This window comes from Heptranchias perlo, chromosome 24 (genome assembly GCF_035084215.1).
Source record: "Heptranchias perlo isolate sHepPer1 chromosome 24, sHepPer1.hap1, whole genome shotgun sequence".
Lineage (NCBI taxonomy): Eukaryota > Metazoa > Chordata > Chondrichthyes > Hexanchiformes > Hexanchidae > Heptranchias > Heptranchias perlo.
Window position 1 is genome coordinate 30,987,990 of NC_090348.1, and position 18,834 is coordinate 31,006,823.

The 18,834-nt window shown below is 44.0% G+C and overlaps 1 protein-coding gene across 2 annotated transcripts in view; it reads right to left on the reverse strand.

Annotated features, from left to right (window-relative positions):
- Nucleotides 1-18,834, reverse strand: part of LOC137341665 (SRSF protein kinase 2-like) — a 177,481-nt gene that overhangs the window by 26,740 nt on the left and 131,907 nt on the right. For both annotated transcript variants that reach the window (XM_068005013.1, XM_068005014.1), the window contains 3 exons: nucleotides 16,079-16,185; nucleotides 11,233-11,398; nucleotides 8,961-8,986 (listed from right to left, as the gene is read on the reverse strand). In XM_068005013.1, coding sequence (XP_067861114.1) covers nucleotides 8,961-8,986; nucleotides 11,233-11,398; nucleotides 16,079-16,185 — 299 coding nt within the window. The remainder of the gene's footprint in view (nucleotides 1-8,960; nucleotides 8,987-11,232; nucleotides 11,399-16,078; nucleotides 16,186-18,834) is intronic.

An 18,834-nucleotide genomic window follows, 5' to 3' on the forward strand; every position in this document is an offset into this window, starting at 1 on the left:
ATTCCTACTCTCCGTTTCCTGTCTGTCAACCAATTCTCAATCCATGCCAGTATATTCCCCCCAATCCCATGTGCTTTAATTTTGCACACTAACCTCTTGTGTGGGACCTTATCAAAAGCTTTCTGAAAATCCAAATACACCACATCTACTGGTTCTCCCCTATCTGTTCTAGTTACATCCTCAAAAAACTCTGGTAGATTTGTTAAGCATGATTTCCCTTTCATAAACCCATGCTGACTTTGTCCAATCCCATTAATGCCCTCCAAGTGTTCTGTTATCACATCTTTTATAATAGTCTCTAGCATTTTCCCCACTACTGATATTAGGCTAACTGGCCTGTTTTTTCTCCCTCCTTTTTTAAATAGTGGGGTGACATTGCCACCCTCCTATCTGTAGGAACTGTTCCAGAGTCTATAGAATTTTGGATGATCACCAATGCATCCACTATTTCCAGGGCCACTTCCTTTAGTACTCTGGGATGTAGATTATCAGGCCTTGGAGATTTGTCAGCCTTTAGTCCCATTAATTTCCCTAGCACTTTGTTTTTTACTAATACTGGTTTCCTTCAGTTCCTCCCTCTCACTAGACCCTTGGTTCCCTAATATTTCTGGCAGGTTATTTGTGTCCTCCTTTGTGAAGACAGAACCAAAGTATGTGTTTAATTGTTCTGCCATTTCTTTGTTCCCCATTATAATTTCCCCCATTTCTGACTATAAGGGACCTACATTTGTCTTCACTAATCTTTTTCTCTTTACATATTTATAGAAGCTTTTACAGTCAGTTTTTATGTTCCCTGCTAGTTTACTCTCATACTCTATTTCTCCCCACTTAATCAATCTCTTTGTCCTCCTTTGCTGAATTCTAACTGCTCCCAATCCTCAGGCTTGCAGCTTTTTCTGGCAATTTTACATGTCTCTTTTTTGGATCTAATACTATCCCCAATTTCTTTTGTAAGCCACGGTTGAGCCACCTTTCCTGTTTTATTTTTGCGCCAGACAGGGATGAATAATTGTTGTAACTCCCTACCATTTTTTAAACACACTTTATACGGTATATTTAAATAAAATATTGTCTTAGTACTGCCAGTCTAGATTATGCGCTCAAATAACTGAAGTGGGGCTTGAACCCATGTCATTCTGCCACAGAAGTGAGATTGCTGCCACGGAGCCATGGCTGACACCCAAATCATTTATTCCAACATTTTTTTTTAAAAAACAGTAAAATCAGGGTCTCTAGAATCCTGTGGCACTTCAGGGGCAATTTCTCTGGTAAAACCAATCAGTTAGTGTGGCATGATAATGTAGATTCTGCAACAAGTCTGTCTATGATTTGCAGACATGTCAATTTTAAGACAATATTTTATTTAAATATACCGTATAAAGTGTGTTAAAAAATGGTAGGGGAGAAATTCCATTGTAACTGCTGTGCCATTGCAGAGCATTAGGGGCCTTGAGTATAGAACTATGTTTTTGTCTCTCTCCTTCCTCTAGTTTGCTTATTTTTGTCAACTACACTGTGTAAACCATCTCCCTCTTAGGAATCCCTTTGTTTCCTTCAAGGCATATTGTATAGTGCTATCAAAACAAATATTTTATGATATAATTAAGATTTTTAGGACACTGCAGTGCATAGTAAACTTAGGCCTACTGCACTCACGAGTTATGTAGTTTGTGCTATTCAGTGGTTAATGTTCTGTAAACCACCACTTCCCAATGCAAAGCCTCTGAATATCAGAACTTTCACATTCAAAATATCCTACACTACAGTGAAGGAAGAGTAAGGAGAATCCATAATGAAAATATACTGTATACAGTCAGAACTGATCTAGCCGTGATTCCTCAAACTAAGTGTTGGGCATCCAAGCAATTTTTCATGATACCAATTGTCATTTTAAACCTGACATCATTTGGCAAATATCCATTGTTTTATGCTTGTTAAACCTAAATAGCTGCTGGTTAAACCAATCTGCTACCACTTAACATGCAGGCTTTTCACGCAGCTGAATCACACTCCTGTTTGTGTCTTTTGCATTTTCACTTTGCAAAATTAGCCTTAATAAGTGGAAAATAAATTCTCAGACCTGCTTCCCTTTTATTTCAATGCAATATTTAAACTAGAAGTTTTAGCCAAGTTTTCAGACTTCATTCTGTGGGACAGACAGTCATCTCAGTACATGCCAAGCCCATGTGCTTGAAGATCTCCAATGTGCAGAAACAGCAGATGTCTGTCTGGAAGTTGAACAAACCTATTGCTGGGTACAGACACATGGCAGTATGCCCACAATCTGAGTTTGGTCTGCTGCTAGACCCATTAATTTGCAGTAACACTTCCCTCACCATTATCTCTGACCCTTCTCTTCCTGGACTTCGCTCTCTAACTCTATCTTTAGCAATGGGCTTTCCACAGAAATTACAAGCCCATGGAGTCCCACAACTTTCTGGACTGTGCTTTTTCCCACCCAGTTCCTGTAAGGACTCCATCTCTTTCTTCCAGTAACTCCATGTCCATTGCATTTGCTCTGGTTGCAGATTACCTCAGTTGGTAGTACTCTCAGATAATGAAGCAGTCTGTGCCCGCATGCAGCAAGACCTGGACAACATCCCGGCTTGGGCTGATAAGTGGCAAGTAACATTCACACCAGACAAGTGCCAGGCAATGACCATCTCCAACAAGAGAGAGTCTAACCACCTCCCCTTGACATTCAACAGCATTACCATCGCTGAATCCCCCACCATCAACATCCTGGGGGTCACCATTGACCAGAAACTTAACTGAAACAGCCACATAAATACTGTGGCTACAAAAGCAGGTCAGAAGCTGGGTATTCACCTCCTGACACCCCAAAGCCTTTCCACCATCCACAAGGCACAAGTCAGGAGTGTGATGGAATACTCTCCACTTGCCTGGATGAGTGCAGCTCCAAAAATACTCAAGAAGCTCGACACCATCCAGGACAAACCAGCCCGCTTGATTGGTACCCCATCCACCACCCTAAATATGCACTCCCTTCACCACCGGCGCACCGTGGCTGCAGTGTGTACCGTCCACAGGATGCACTGCACCAACTCGCCAAGGCTTCTTCGACAGCACCTCCCAAACCCGTGACCTCTACCACCTAGAAGGACAAGGGCAGAAGGCACATGGGACCACCACCTGCACGTTCCCCCCAAGTCACACACCATCCTGACTGAGAAATATATCGCCGTTCCTTCATCGTCGCTGGGTCAAAATCCTGGAACTCCCTACCTAATAGCAATGTGGGAGAACCTTCACCACACGGACTGCAGTGGCTCAAGGTGGCTCACCACCACCTTCTCAAGGGCAATTAGGGATGGGCAATAAATGCTGGCCTTGCCAGCGACACCCACATCCCATGAACAAATAAAAAAAACCTCTCACCTCAGAGTCAGACTATTTTGGCTTCAAACTCCACTATGGACTTGAGCACATTCTCTAGGCTGATACTTTAGTGTATTTCTGAGGATGTGCTGCATTGTTGGAGATGCTGCTGTCTTTCAGATGAAATGTTAAACCGAGTCTCATCTGCCTGCTCAAGTCGATATAAAAGGCCCCACGGCACTATTCAGAAATGAGCAGGGTGTTCTTCCAGTGCCTTAGCCAACACTGCACCCTCAACCAACTAAAAACATTCATTCATTTGTCGTTTGTGAAATCTTGCTGTGTTCAGTTTGGCTGACAAATTTCCCTGCCAAATTAGCCCATATAGCAAAAGTGAGTATACTTAAAAAAGTAATTCATTGGTTGTAAATCACTTGAAAGATAGAGAAAAGAGCATAAAGTGAATGAGGCGCAGCAGAGAAAAGAGCACGAGAAAGAAGTGAAGGAGAAAGATGAAGGAAGAAAAAGAGATAAAGGGGAGATAACACTGAAATATACGTGCATGAGAACATTTACGGTAGAAAAAAGTGACTGGCCGAAGGAAAGGGGGAGGAGAGAGATGAAGGAGAAAGTGTAAGTGAGAGAGCAAAATGAGAAAGAGTTGTGAAATGAGAGACACAGAGAGAGAAACATGGGCAAAGAGAGAGACAGACGCTGAAATGGAGACAGACAGACAGACAGAAATGGAATGAGTGTGAGCCAGTGCGAGAGAGCAGTAAGTGAAGGGGAAAGAGAAGTGGAGTAGGAGAGCGTAAGTGTGTGATAGCAAAGTGAAAGGAGAAAGCAAGAGAGAGAATGGATGCAACGGGGGATATGGAGGGTATTGAAGGAGAGAGAAAAAAAGCGAAGATGGAGAATGTGACCAGCTGAAGCAAGGAGAGAAAGAAGATAAACAGAAAAGAGAAACGGTGGAAGAGAGAGGGGAGAAATAAAGTAAGAGAGAGGGGAGAAATAAAGTAAGAGAGAGGGGAGAAATAAAGTAAGAGAGAGGGGAGAAATAAAGTAAGAGAGAGGGGAGAAATAAAGTAAGAGAGAGGGGAGAAATAAAGTAAGAGAGAGGGGAGAAATAAAGTAAGAGAGAGGGGAGAAATAAAGTAAGAGAGAGGGGAGAAATAAAGTAAGAGAGAGGGGAGAAATAAAGTAAGAGAGAGGGGAGAAATAAAGTAAGAGAGAGGGGAGAAATAAAGTAAGAGAGAGGGGAGAAATAAAGTAAGAGAGAGGGGAGAAATAAAGTAAGAGAGAGGGGAGAAATAAAGTAAGAGAGAGGGGAGAAATAAAGTAAGAGAGAGGGGAGAAATAAAGTAAGAGAGAGGGGAGAAATAAAGTAAGAGAGGGGGGAGAAATAAAGTAAGAGAGGGGAGTGAAGACAGGCAGGTAGGTGGAGGAAAGAAGTGAACAGGGAAGAGAGAGAAAGCAAATGCGAGAGAGGTGTGAAATTCCTGGACCCACAATCAGGAACTGAGTAACTCACTAATTTGCAGACGACACCAAATTGGGGGTGTAGATAATACAAAGTAGGAATGTGTCAAAATGCATGAAGACATTATTGAAATTCATTTGCCAATTACACGCCCATTCTGCAAGTTTAATATAGATAAGTGTGAGGTGGTACATTTTGGCAGAAAGAATAAGGAAGCCACATACTGCATGGATAATAAGAGTTTCAATGGGGTAGAGGAGCAAAAGGATATTGATACACAAATCACTGAACGTAGCGATGCAGGTTAATAAGGCCACAAAAAAGGCAAATCAAGCACTGGGGTTCATTTCTAAAGGGATAGAATTTTTTTTTATATTCGTTCATGGGATGTGGGCGTCGCTGGCGAGGCCGGCATTTATTGCCCATCCCAAATTGCCCTTGAAAAGGTGGTGGTGAGCTGCCTTCTTGAACCGCTGCAGTCCGTGTGGTGAAGGTTCTCCCACTGTGCTGTTAGGAAGGGAGTTCCAGGATTTTGACCCAGCGATGATGAAGGAACGGCGATATATTTCCAAGTCAGGATGGTGTGTGACTTGGAGGGGAACGTGCAGGTGGTGTTGTTCCCATGTGCCTGCTGGTCTTGTCCTTCTAGGTGGTAGAGATCGTGGGTTTGGGAGGTGCTGTCGAAGAAGCCTTGGCGAGTTGGTGCAGTGCATCCTGTGGATGGTACACACCGCAGCCACTGTGCGCCGATGGTGAAGGAAGTGAATGTTTAGGGTGGTGGATGGGGTGCCAATCAAGCGGGCTGCTTTATCTTGGATGGTGTCGAGCTTCTTGAGTGTTGTTGGAGCTGCACTCATCCAAGCAAGTGGAGAGTATTCCATCACACTCCTGACTTGTGCCTTGTGGATGGTGGAAAGGCTTTGGGGTGTCAGGAGGTGAGTCACAAGCTGCAGAATACCCAGCCTCTGACCTGCTCTCGTAGCCACAGTATTTATATGGCTGGTCCAGTTAAGTTTCTGGTCAATGGTGACCTCCAGGATGTTGATGGTGGGGGATTTGGCGATGGTAATGCTGTTGAATGTCAAGGGGAGGTGGTTAGACTCTCTCTTGTTGGAGATGGTCATTGCCTGGCACTTATCTGGCACGAATGTTACTTGCCACTTATGAGCCCAAGCCTGGATGTTGTCCAGGTCTTGCTGCATGCGGGCTCGGACTGCTTCGTTCTCCTTGGGGTTGCGAATGGAACTGAACACTGTGCAATTATCAGCGAACATCCCCATTTCTGACCTTATGATGGAGGGAAGGTCATTGATGAAGCAGCTGAAGATGGTTGGGCCAAGGACACTGCCCTGAGGAACTCCTGCAGCAATGCCCCGGGGCTGAGATGATTGGCCTCCAACAACCACTACCATCTTCCTCTGTGCTAGGTATGACTCCAGCCACTGGAGATTTTTCCCCCTGACTCCCATTGACTTCAATTTTACGAGGGCTCCTTGGTGCCACACTCGGTCAAATGCTGCCTTGATGTCAAGGGCAGTCACTCTCACCTCACCTCTGGAATTCAGCTCTTTTGTCCATGTTTGGACCAAGGCTGTAATGAGGTCTGGAGCAGAGTGGTCCTGGCGGTACCCAAACTGAGCATCGGTGAGCAGGTTATTGGTGAGTAAGTGCCGCTTGATAGCACTGTCGACGACACCTTCCATCACTTTGCTGATGATTGAGAGTAGACTGAAGGGGCGGTAATTGGCCGGATTGGATTTGTCCTGCTTTTTGTGGACAGGACAAACCTGGGCAATTTTCCACATTGTCGGGTAGATGCCAGTGTTGTAGCTGTACTGGAACAGCTTGGCTAGAGGGGCAGCTAGTTCTGGAGCACAAGTCTTCAGCACTACAGCTGGGATGTTGTCGGGGCCCATAGCCTTTGCTGTATCCAGTGCACTCAGCCGCTTCTTGATATCACGTGGAGTGAATCGAATTGGCTGAAGACTGGCTTCTGTGTTGGTGGGGATTTCGGGAGGAGGCCGAAATGGATCATCCACGCGGCACTTCTGGCTGAAGATGGTTGCAAACGCTTCAGCCTTGTCTTTTGCACTCACGTGCTGGACTCCGCCATCATTGAGGATGGGGATGTTTGCAGAGCCTCCTCCTCCCGTTAGTTGTTTAATTGTCCACCACCATTCACGACTGGATGTGGCAGGACTGCAGAGCTTTGATCTGATCCATTGGTTGTCGAATCGCTTAGCTCTGTCTATAGCATGTTGCTTCCGCTGTTTAGCATGCATGTAGTCCTGAGTTGTAGCTGCACCAGGTTGGCACCTCAATTTGAGGTACGCCTGGTGCTGCTCCTGGCATGCTCTTCTACACTCCTCATTGAACCAGGGTTGATCCCCTGGCTTGTTGGTAATGGTAGAGTGAGGAATATGCCGGGCCATGAGGTTACAGATTGTGCTGGAATACAATTCTGCTGCTGCTGATGGCCCACAGCGCCTCATGGATGCCCAGTTTTGAGCTGCTAGATCTGTTCTGAATCTATCCCATTTAGCACGGTGGTAGTGCCACACAACACGTTGGATGGTGTCCTCAGTGCGAAGACGGGACTTCGTCTCCACGAGGACTGTGCGGTAGTCACTCCTACCAATACTGTCATGGACAGATGCATTTGCGACAGGTAGATTGGTGAGGACGAGGTCAAGTAAGTTTTTCCCTCGTGTTGGTTCGCTCACCACCTGTCGCAGGCCCAGTCTGGCAGCTATGTCCTTCAGGACTCGGCCAGCTCGGTCAGTAGTGGTGCTACCGAGCCACTCTTGGTGATGGACATTCAAGTCCCCCACCCAGAGTACATTTTGTGCCCTTGCTACCCTCAGTGCTACCTCCAAGTGGTGCTCAACATGGAGGAGGACTGATTCATCAGCTGAGGGAGGACGGTAGGTGCTAATCAGCAGGAGGTTTCCTTGCCCATGTTTGACCTGATGCCATGAGATTTCATGGGGTCCAGAGTCAATGTTGAGGACTCCCAGGGCCACTCCCTCCTGACTGTATATCACTGTACCGCCACCTCTGGTGGGTCTGTCCTGCCGGTGGGACAGGACATACCCAGGGATGGTGATGGAAGAGTCTGGGACGTTGGCTGAAAGGTATGATTCTGTGAGCATGGCGATGTCAGGCTGTTGCTTGACTAGTCTGTGGGACAGCTCTCCCAATTTTGGCACAAGTCCCCAGGTGTTAGTGAGGAGGACTTTGCAGGGTCGATTGGACTTGGTTTGCCGTCGTCGTGTCCGGTGCCTAGTGGTCCGATGCCGGGTGGATAGAATTGAAAAGCAGAGAAGTTATGTTAAACTTGTATAGAACCTTGGTTAGACCACACTTGGAGTATTGTGCACAGTTCTGGTCTCCATATTATAAAAAGGATATAGAGGCATGGGAGAAGGTGCAAAAAAGATTCACAAGGATGATACCAGAACTGAGTGTATATCCTTATCAGGAAAGGCTGAGGGGTGACCTGAAAAAGATCTTTAAGCAGTGAGTTGTAATGATCTGGAATGTACTGCCTGAAAGGGTGGTGGAAGCAGATTCAATAGTAACTTTCAGAAGGGGATTGGTTAAACACTTGAAGGGAAAAAATTTAAAAGGACTATGGGGAAAGAGCAGGGGAATGGGACTAATTGGATAGCTCTTTCAAAGAACCAGCACAGGCACGATGGGCCAAATGGCCTCCTCCTTTGCTGTACCTATGATGATACAAGGAGTGGTTGAGGCAAATAGCTTAGATGCATTTAAGGTGAAGCTAGATAAGCACACAAGGGCGAAAGGAATAGAAGGGTACGCTGATAGGGTGAGATGAAATAGGGAGGGAGGAGACTCGTGTGGAGCATAAACGCCAGCATAGACTAGTCGGGCCGAATGGCCTGTTTCTGTGCTGTAGACTCGATGTAACAAAGAGAAAAAGTTTAGACATGCCCAATGTAAGATTCTGCACCGAATAATGCTCTTTTAAAGGAAACAAATTTGATGTGCACAAATGTGCAAATGTCTCAACTTCTGAGGGATTCTATTTCTAGAAGACAGATAATTTGATTGTAAGAGTGAAGAGTTGCCATCAACATAAACAACTTCTGGTCAGCAAAAGCACCAAATTACTCACCGGTTTCTGCTGCGGGGCAGTACTCACTGCAGAAATAAAACAAAAAACAAAAATCAGCATTATGAAACGAAAAACTACGCTCTTTATTTCACAATTTGTCATTGATTTATCAATAAGGAAACTGGAGGCAATGATAATAATGGAAATCTAACAATATAAATTTATTGCATAAAAGAAAACTTGTTTGAGGTCTTAACTAAAACCTTAACTCTTTTTAAAGTTTATGTAATTTTTTATGGTCAGTTATTCTGGTCTCATCTGCTGAGACTATACACTACTGCCGATGTCTTCTGCAACCAGCTACCATAAAGTGCTGGAAACCACCTCACAGACACTCCTTTTTTGATTTTCTCACCACAACCTCTGCTCAGTACCTCAATATTTGAAGTGACACAGATCATGAAATGAGCAAAGATAGGACCAACAATCATCTCACTCTGCAGCATTGTGTTTTAATACTCTGATGTGGAGTGCTAAAGCACTACCATTAGATCTTAACTTTTATTTATATACATGAATAGTTTTGCTCTCAACAAATCTTCCTTCTAAATAAAATAAAGTCATGCATATAGATACACATCCTGTAGATGTAACAAGTACTTCGAATAATATTTTCAACTTCTGAGATAGTTATCTGTCATGTTTAAAAACTTATTTTTTTTTATTAGTCGATCTCCCATGGGGCTGCATACAAGGAGTCAATACCAAGTGTAGTTTTCAGGTCAATTGGGTTTAAGAGGGGATAATTAGAGGTGGGGCCCCAACAAACATATGCAAATCGGGATCCAACGACATACATAGGACCTATCTTCTTCCAGTCCAGAGGCTAGCTGGGCCGCCCAATATTGATACAGCCTGGAGCTGGTGAGTTGCTGAGGTGTTAGTTTCCGCCTGCAGCCCTTTGCCCTATGTTAACAAGGCCCCATTCCCCCACCCCAAAATGGACTGGGTCTCCCGTCAGGACTATCAGGCAGCTGGTGAATGCGCTCCATCAGCAGACCACCCAAACTCAGCTCCGAGGGGGGAAATCTGCCCTAAAGGTTTTGGTCTTCCTGATGTTGAACTGGAAGAAGTTGTGACTCATCCAGGACTTGATGTCAGACAATCAGTCTGACAGCAGAGGCAATCAAGAGCTTGAGGGAAACGGCAGAGAAATATAGCTGCGCATCATCACTGTACATGCGAAAGCTGACCTTGTGCCTGCGGATTATGTCACTGAGGAAGATGAAGCTGCCTCTCAATGTCGCCAGTTCTCAGGAGCCTCTCCAAACCCCAGTATAAGAACACATACAGCACTATCCCAGACTATAACTCAATTAGAATATCCTCTGAAGATTAATACTAAGAGCGTCATGATATGTAAAAAAAAGTGTTAAACCCTCCACTGCCTCTGTGTTGTCAGACTGTTTGTCTGACATCCAGTCCTGGATGAGCCGAAATTTCCTCCAATTAAACATTGGAAAAACCAAAGCCATTGTCTTTGGCCTTGGCCACAGTCTCAGGCTGAACCAGACTGTTCGAAACTTCGTGTCCTATTTGACCCTGAGCTGAGCTCATATCCTCTCTGCAATATCCCCCATCTCCGTCCCTGCCGCAGCCCATCTGCACCTAAAGCCCTGACTCACGCTTTTGTTACCTGTCGGCTCGATTATTCCAATGCTCTCCTGGCCAGACTCCCATCTTCCATTCTCCATAAATTTGAGATTTTTTACTATGTTAAAGGTACTATATAAATGCAACTTGTTGTTATTAAACAAACACTCTTTTACCCAATGCCTTTTTTTGTTCCTCAGAACTACTATTACATGGGTTATCATGCTGGTAATGTAACATAAGTCGACAAGAAAAGAACGCCACAGAAAGTGATTGGCAAGATGTGACAAGTGCCGGTTCCCAGGGATCTGTATTGGGGCCTCAGCTTTTCACCACATACATTAATAACTTTAATGAAGGAATAGAGATTTGTATACCCAAGTTTGCAAGTTAGGAGGCACAGTAAGTAGTGTAGATGGGAGCAGAAAGTTACAAAGGGACAAAGGCAGACTACATGAGTGGGCAAAACTGTGGCAGATGGAGTTCAATGTGGGGAAGTGTGAGGTCATCCACTTTGGAAAAAGATAAATCTAAATATTTTCTTAATGGTGAGAGACTAGGAGCTGTGGAGGACCAAAGGGATTTCAAATCCACCTTTCAAACCATATGTGGACTACTGAACAGACATTACAGAAGTCTCTAACCATGACAAAGTGAACATCTACTAACGATGAATTACCTGCTGAGCCAGAGGGTGGTGGAGCACCAGCTTTTTGCCATTCTGTTGCTTCAACAGCCATTCGTCGAATATAGGATTCATCGACACACATTAAAATGTTTTCTGGTTTTATATCTGTATGGATAATCTTGCACTTGCTGTGCAGATAATCTAAACCCTGCAAGACCTGTTAAACAAACCAGAAGACACATGGAAGAGTAAGTCATAGGTTCATTTAATTTTGTTCACTAAAGTACAATAACTGCATTTTGTACTGACCCAGTGGAGGGATACTCTAGTGCACTTATCATATTTAAGAGACGTTTTATATCAGTCCTGAGAGATGTTGCTGAGTAGCATATCCCACCAAATGGTAACTGGATCTACAAGTGCATGCTTCTAACTTCATTTCTCATGTAAACAAAATTTAAATCTGGCCTACAGATTCACTTCAGAATAAAAGCACAACCACTTATGGCAGCAATGTGTAAACAGACCTGGGGTAAACTGCCTATATCTATTTGCCAATCAGAGGGGCATCAGTATTGCCAATTTACACTGCTGCCATTACTTTAGTCCAAGCTCTACTACAATAGAAACAAGCAAGAACCTAGACTGAAAGAGAGGTGGAAATGGAAATACTCCAATTTGGACATGAGTGAAATAATAGCTGTATTTCACAAAAAACGTAGTGTTTAGACTCATCAAATTTTGGAACAGATGATCACCGATTGCACTTAAAACCAACTCTGCCAAAGCATCTAGAAGCCAATTGGAACAATTTTTGATTTTTTTTTTATTATTCGTTCATGGGATGTGGGCGTCGCTGGCAAGGCCAGCATTTATTGCCCATCCCTAATTGCCCTTGAGAAGGTTATGGTGAGCCACCTTCTTGAGCCGCTGCAGTCCGTGTGGTGAAGGTTCTCCCACAGTATTGTTAGGAAGGGAGTTCCAGGATTTTGACCCAGCGACGATGAAGGAACGGCGATATATTTCTAAGTCGGAATGGTGTGTGACTTGGAGGGGGAACGTGCAGGTGGTGTTGTTCCCATGTAGCTGCTGCTCTTGTCCTTCTAGGTGGTAGAGGTTGCGGCTTTAGGAGGTGCTGTTGAAGAAGCCTCGGCGAGTTGCTGCAGTGCATCCTGTGGATGGTACACACTGCAGCCACGGTGCGCCGGTGGTGAAGGGAGTGAACGTTTAGGGTGGTGGATGGGGAGCCAATCAAGCGGGCTGCTTTGTCCTGGATGGTGTCGAGCTTCTTGAGTGTTCTTGGAGCTGCACTCATCCAGGCAAGTGGAGAGTATTCTATCACACTCCTGACTTGTGCCTTGTAGATGGTGGAAAGGTTTTGGGGAGTCAGGAGGTGAGTCACTCGCCACAGAATACCTAGCCTCTGACCTGCTCTTGCAGCCACAGTATTTATATGGCTGGTCCAGTTAAGTTTCTGGTCAATGGTGACCCCCAGGATGTTGATGGTGGAGGATTCGGCGATGGTAATGCTGTTGAATGTCATGGGGAGGTGGTTAGACTCTCTTGTTGGAGATGGTCATTGCCTGCACTTGTCTGGCACAAATGTTACTCGTCACTTATGAGCCCAAGCCTGGATGTTGTCCAGGTCTTGCTGCATGCGGGCTCGGACTGCTTTGTTCTCCGTGGGGTTGCGAATGGAACTGAACACTGTGCAATTATCAGCAAACATCCCCATTTCTGACCTTATGATGGAGGGAAGGTTGGGCCTAGGACACTGCCTTGAGGAACTCCTGCAGCAATGCCCTGGGGCTGAGATGATTGGCCTCCAACAACCACTACTATCTTCCTTTGTGCTAGGTGTGACTCCAGCCACTGGAGAGTTTTCCCCCTGATTCCCATTGACTTCAATTTTACTTGGGCTCCTTGGTGCCACACTCGGTCAAATGCTGCCTTGAGGTCTGGAGCCGAGTGGGCCTGGTGGAACCCAAACTGAGCATCGGTGAGGTTATTGGTGAGTAAGTGCCGCTTGATAGCACTGTCGACGATACCTTCCATCACTTTGCTGATGATTGAGAGTAGACTGATGGGGCGGTAATTGGCTGGATTGGATTTGTCTAGCTTTTTGTAGACAGGACATACCTGGACAATTTTCCACATTGTCGGGTAGATGCCAGTGTTGAAGCTGTACTGGAACAGCTTGGCTAGAGGCGCAGCCAGTTCTGGAGCACAAGTCTTCAGTACTACAGCTGGGATGTTGTCGGGGCCCATAGCCTTTGCTGTATCCAGTGCACTCAGCCGTTTCTTGATATCACGTGGAGTGAATCGAATTGGCTGAAGACTGGCTTCTGTGATGGTGGGGATATCGGGAGGAGGCAGAGATGGATCACCACTCGGCACTTCTGGCTGAAGATGGTTGCAAACGCTTCAGCCTTGTCTTTTGCACTCACGTGCTGGACTCCGCCATCATTGAGGATGTGGCAGGACTGCAGAGCTTTGATCTGATCCGTTGGTTGTGGAATCGCTTAGCTCTGTCTATAGCATGTTGCTTCCGCTGTTTAGCATGCATGTAGTCCTGAGTTGTAGCTGCACCAGGTTGGCACCTCATTTTTCGGTACGCCTGGTGCTGCTCCTGGCATGCTCTTCTACACTTCTCATTGAACCAGGGTTGATCCCCTGGCTTGTTGGTAATGGTAGAGTGAAGAATATGCTGGAATACAATTCTGCTGCTGCTGATGGCCCACAGCGCCTCATGGATGCCCAGTTTTGAGCTGCTGGATCTGTTCTGAATCTAACCCATTTAGCACAGTGGTAGTGCCACACAACACGTTGGCTGGTGTCCTCAGTGCGAAGATGGGACGCCGTCTCCACGAGGACTGTGTGGTGGTCACTCCTACCAATACTGTCATGGACAGATGCATCTGCGACAGGTAGATTGGTGAGGACGAGGTCAAGTAAGTTTTTCCCTTGTGTTGGTTCGCTCACTACCTGCCGCAGGCCCAGTCTAGCAGCCATGTCCTTCAGGACTCGGCCAGCTCGGTCAGTAGTGGTGCTACCGAGCCACTCTTGGTGATGGACATTCAAGTCCCCCACCCAGAGTACATTCTGTGCCCTTGCTACCCTCAGTGCTTCCTCCAAGTGGTGTTCATCATGGAGGAGGACTGATTCATCAGCTGAGGGAGGGCAGTAGGTGGTAATCAGCAGGAGGTTTCCTTGCCCATGTTTGACCTGATGCCATGAGATTTCATGGGGTCCAGAGTCAATGTTGAGGACTCCCAGGGCCACTCCCTCCTGACTGTATATCACTGTACCGACACCTCTGGTGGGTCTGTCCTGCCGGTGGGACAGGACATACCCACGGATGGTGATGCAAGAGTCTGGGACATTGGATGAAAGGTATGATTCTGTGAGTATGGCTATGTCAGGCTGTTGCTTGACTAGTCTGTGGGACAGCTCTCCCAATTTTGGCACAAGTCCCCAGATGCAGCAAACCTTGAAAAGGATATTGCTTTAGGAATGAAAAATCACCAAAAAAATCATTAAATCAGGTTCTGAAAAAGGACCTGGGATTCAGATTGAGATGAATGTCCAATGTGTCCTTTTCTCTTCCTGTAGTCTTATACCCTTAACTCTTGCAAGGCCAATCTCAGAATGTCAGGAAAAATAGTTTGTGAAATTAAGTCCCAGATTTGCCCAAATCTCACTTAGAGGGAAGACTAGTCAGGTCATCAACATGCTCCATGATCATGCAATGGCACAGGCTATCACAGTGTAGTCTGTGGCTCAAACTGGCCCTTTTTCTCCCCCCAGAGAGTTTGGGATCGCAACTATCCTAGTTGAGAAGGAAAAAAGCCAGTAAGGGCAGAAAAATAAAATATACAATATTTTAAGCAAGCTTGACAGGTCAAATAATTGACTCCCCCAGTAAGTTCCAATTATGAGTCCTAGGATTGCCCATCTATAGAATTTACTCGCTTCATGGGCGCAGTATCTCTGTGCAGGAAAGGTATTACGCCTCTGAGTGTGAAGAAAAATGTCTCGATGTGTCACTTCATTTCTATCATGATTCCCTGTTTACTGACCACAAAGTGGCAATTATCACATGCATGGGAAAATCCAAGGCTCAGATTGCTCTGCCCTCCAAGCTGCAGTGTATAACTGTGATAATTAGCATCCAAGGTAACAATGAAAAAGTCATAGATGAAGTTGTATCATCATCATCCATTAAAAAACACACACACACACACCTTGACAACACATTGCAAAATGAAAGAAAGGATATTTACAAAAGAAACTAGATTTCATTTGGTTGCATATCTAAAGAATGAGATTCGCACTCAACAAAATTATTACATTAGTTTGGAAAGAAATAATCTCATTACATTTTTAAAATAGTAAATACATATAATGTACTTCTAATATTTTCATATTTAGTCAAGACATGCCAAACCACAGCACATGTTATTTGTGTGCAAAAGGAAACAGTTAGATCCCATTGAAAATTATGCATGCTACAGTTGGAAAAGTGCAAAATAATGTGCTTGCAGGATTATGGCAAATCATGAGCTGTAAGGAAAGCAGAATAAAGAAATAAATTATAAGATGTCAGCCTGTAGTCTAATATCAACAAAGATGACTACATTTAAATACTTGTATGTCCAAAAAAACTTAACATTGTGAGCAAATACTTAGGTAATTTTCTTTTCTTTTTCTCTCCTCCACATAATTTAATTTTAACAGATTTAACTTATGTGCTTGTCAAAAAATAGTTCAAGCACACATTTCAGGCCTATCAAATCTGTAAAAGCTGAAATAACACAAATACTTGAGGGTAGTACAAGATTTAAGAAACATAGAACATACTTTCTGTTCAATATCTGGTTGACATTTTTTGACCTACCTGTTGAATAATACTTTTCACACAAAGAATAGGAAGTCCCTGGTAATTGGATTTGATGATCCATTTCAAAAGGTGGTGACCCAGCACTTCAAACACCATGCAGACATCTGTAACATAGTCATGGAAAAAACCCTCTGATCTCATTATTTCATATGTCCAGTTACTTTGTAATTAAAATGAAGTCTTTACAGTTGCCAATTAACTTGCAAATTTCTCATTGTTAAACTGAGGAGGTACCCAATTCCACTGACAATATGGGTTCTGGATAAATTACTAGTAAAGATAAGGTTATTTATTTGCACGAAAAATGAGGTGGAACATGCTGCATAAAAGACACTGCACAATCACTAACAATGTTAGTTGCATGGCAAGTGAAATAGATTATTTCTATGGGTCAGTACTTCACTACTGAATGAGTAGTATTATATATATTAGATTTTAAGTTTGTGGTAAATAGCAACATCAGGAACCATTGAACATTTAACACTGCCTCAACACATCTGCTGCTGAAACCCTCATCCATGCTTTTGTTACCTCCAGGCTAGACTATTCCAATGCTTTCCTAGCTGGGTTTCTCATCTTCCACCCCCGCCCCCCAATAAACATGAGCTCACCCAAAACTCTACTGCTCACATTCTAACCCGCACCAAGTCTCGCTCACTCCTGTGCTCGCTGATCTACATTGACAACTGGGTCCACCAAAGTCTCGAATTTAAAATTCTCATCTTTGTGCTCAAATCACTCCATGGCCCCATCCCTTCCCATCTCTGTAACTTCCTCCAGCCCTCCAACCCTCGTCTCTTATGCATCCCCCGTTCCCTTTGCCCCACCATTGGCGGCCGTGCCTTCAGCCATCTAGGTGCTAAGCTCTGGAATTCCATTTTGAATCTCTCTGCCTCTCTCTCCTCCTTTACGACCCTCCATAAAACACACCTCTTTGACCAAGCTTTTAGTCATCCCTCCTAATATCTCCTTCTTTTGCACAACGTTTACGCTCGTGAAGTGTCTTGGGATGTTTTCCTACGTTAAAGATGCTATATAAATGCTAGTTGTTGTTGTTTGACCTTGCTGTGTGTGAATTGGCTGCCACGTTTCAGCATCACAATAGTGACTGCTCTTCAAAAATACTTCATTGGATATGAAGTGCTTTGAGACATCCTGAGTCCCTGAAAGGTGCTATATAAATACAAGTTCTTTCTCTGATAGTTCATATATAGTTCCCTTTTGCAACCTTCTATCAAGATGTTTCTTCTTCATCTTGTAACCACTAATCACAATATATAAATTTATTGAATGTGGGAAAATTAGATTAATTCACACAGTACTTAAAAGATTGTTTCATGATTACAATAATCTGAGTATTTGATAATTATGCAATGTGAATAATTAAGGCTTATTTCTTACTGATACTAACATTTAATGAATTTAAGCATCTATAATCTGTATATAAATGAGCAGAGGACCCAACAATTTAGAAAAGCAAAATGTATCTGGATGCTATTTCTGTTTTGTACCTTTCCCATGAGGTTTCATTATAATTGTATTTCTTGTGCAGCACACTGTATTTTTTTAAAATTGAAATATAAATTATTTTTTCTTAAACATTGACAGCACTATTAAGCTTTGAGAAGTGTTGTACTAATTAATTATATTGTAACTAATAGTTCCCATATTTAATTGCATTTCATACAGTATATTAAACTCAAAAATGTAAATTACATTTTCTAACTGTATGTCGCAGAACTGAACTAACAGTACAACCAACCAGATACTTTTTATTCCCCTGGTGGGGCAAATCGCTGCTGTAGCTTTGAGTTTGAGAGAGCTAATTTGCTACCCCAAGGGAAAGCACTGCACTCCATTTACTGATGTTCTTCTTACTGTCGGACATGGCTGCAGCTCATATCTGATGATGCTGCTTTATTCCAGGACCAGACTCATTGCGAGTGGGAATTCCTGGTCTCACGATAAATCAAACACAAAACAAAGTAGCAATATCAGGTAGGAGGTGCTGGACAGACCCACAATAAGGAAAATATCAAGAGGATAAAATGCCTCAGGGGACTAAGTGGTGGTGGGAGGGGGCGGGGGGGAGGCGAGGTTTGGAATGGAAGTGTGCTTCTGTGAATTGGGAGACCGAGAATGTTTGGAAACAGGGAGCAGATTTTGGAGAAGGAGAATGCTTTAGTGAACTAGAAGGGAATTGGAATGGGACACAGGCTATGAACTGTGGGGTAGTCGGAGTAAATACCTCTGTAAACTGAAGGGGAAGGAGACTGGGGCAAGTATGTATCCGTGAAGAGAGAGGGGAGTGCCTCTGGTGACAGTAGGGAGTACTGTCCAGTTGGCTTTTGGAGAAGTAATGGCCTGGTTTGTTTGTTAAGTATGGATAAACCCAAATGTAACATAATTTTCCCGATACTATATTTTAGACTGAAAAAAATTGTGAAGTATCAAAATTAACCTGAATGCAGGATTTTTAACCTAAAAATTCTGAATTTTCCAGTGAATCGTGCCCTTTGACCACTCCAGAAATGGGCCACCAATGGCCATGGAAAGGACAGTATTTTGACGGAGTGTGTACAATTCTAAATTTGCTATCTACAACCCTGAATTGTACCAGCATTTGTAATGCAACCTTAAACACCACATTACAACAGAGCAGTGAAAAAATAGAAATTATGTGCTTAATGTAAAATATTTTTGAAAGCCCCTCGCAGGGATGAAATATATGCTGCACCACAAAAGTAAATCAC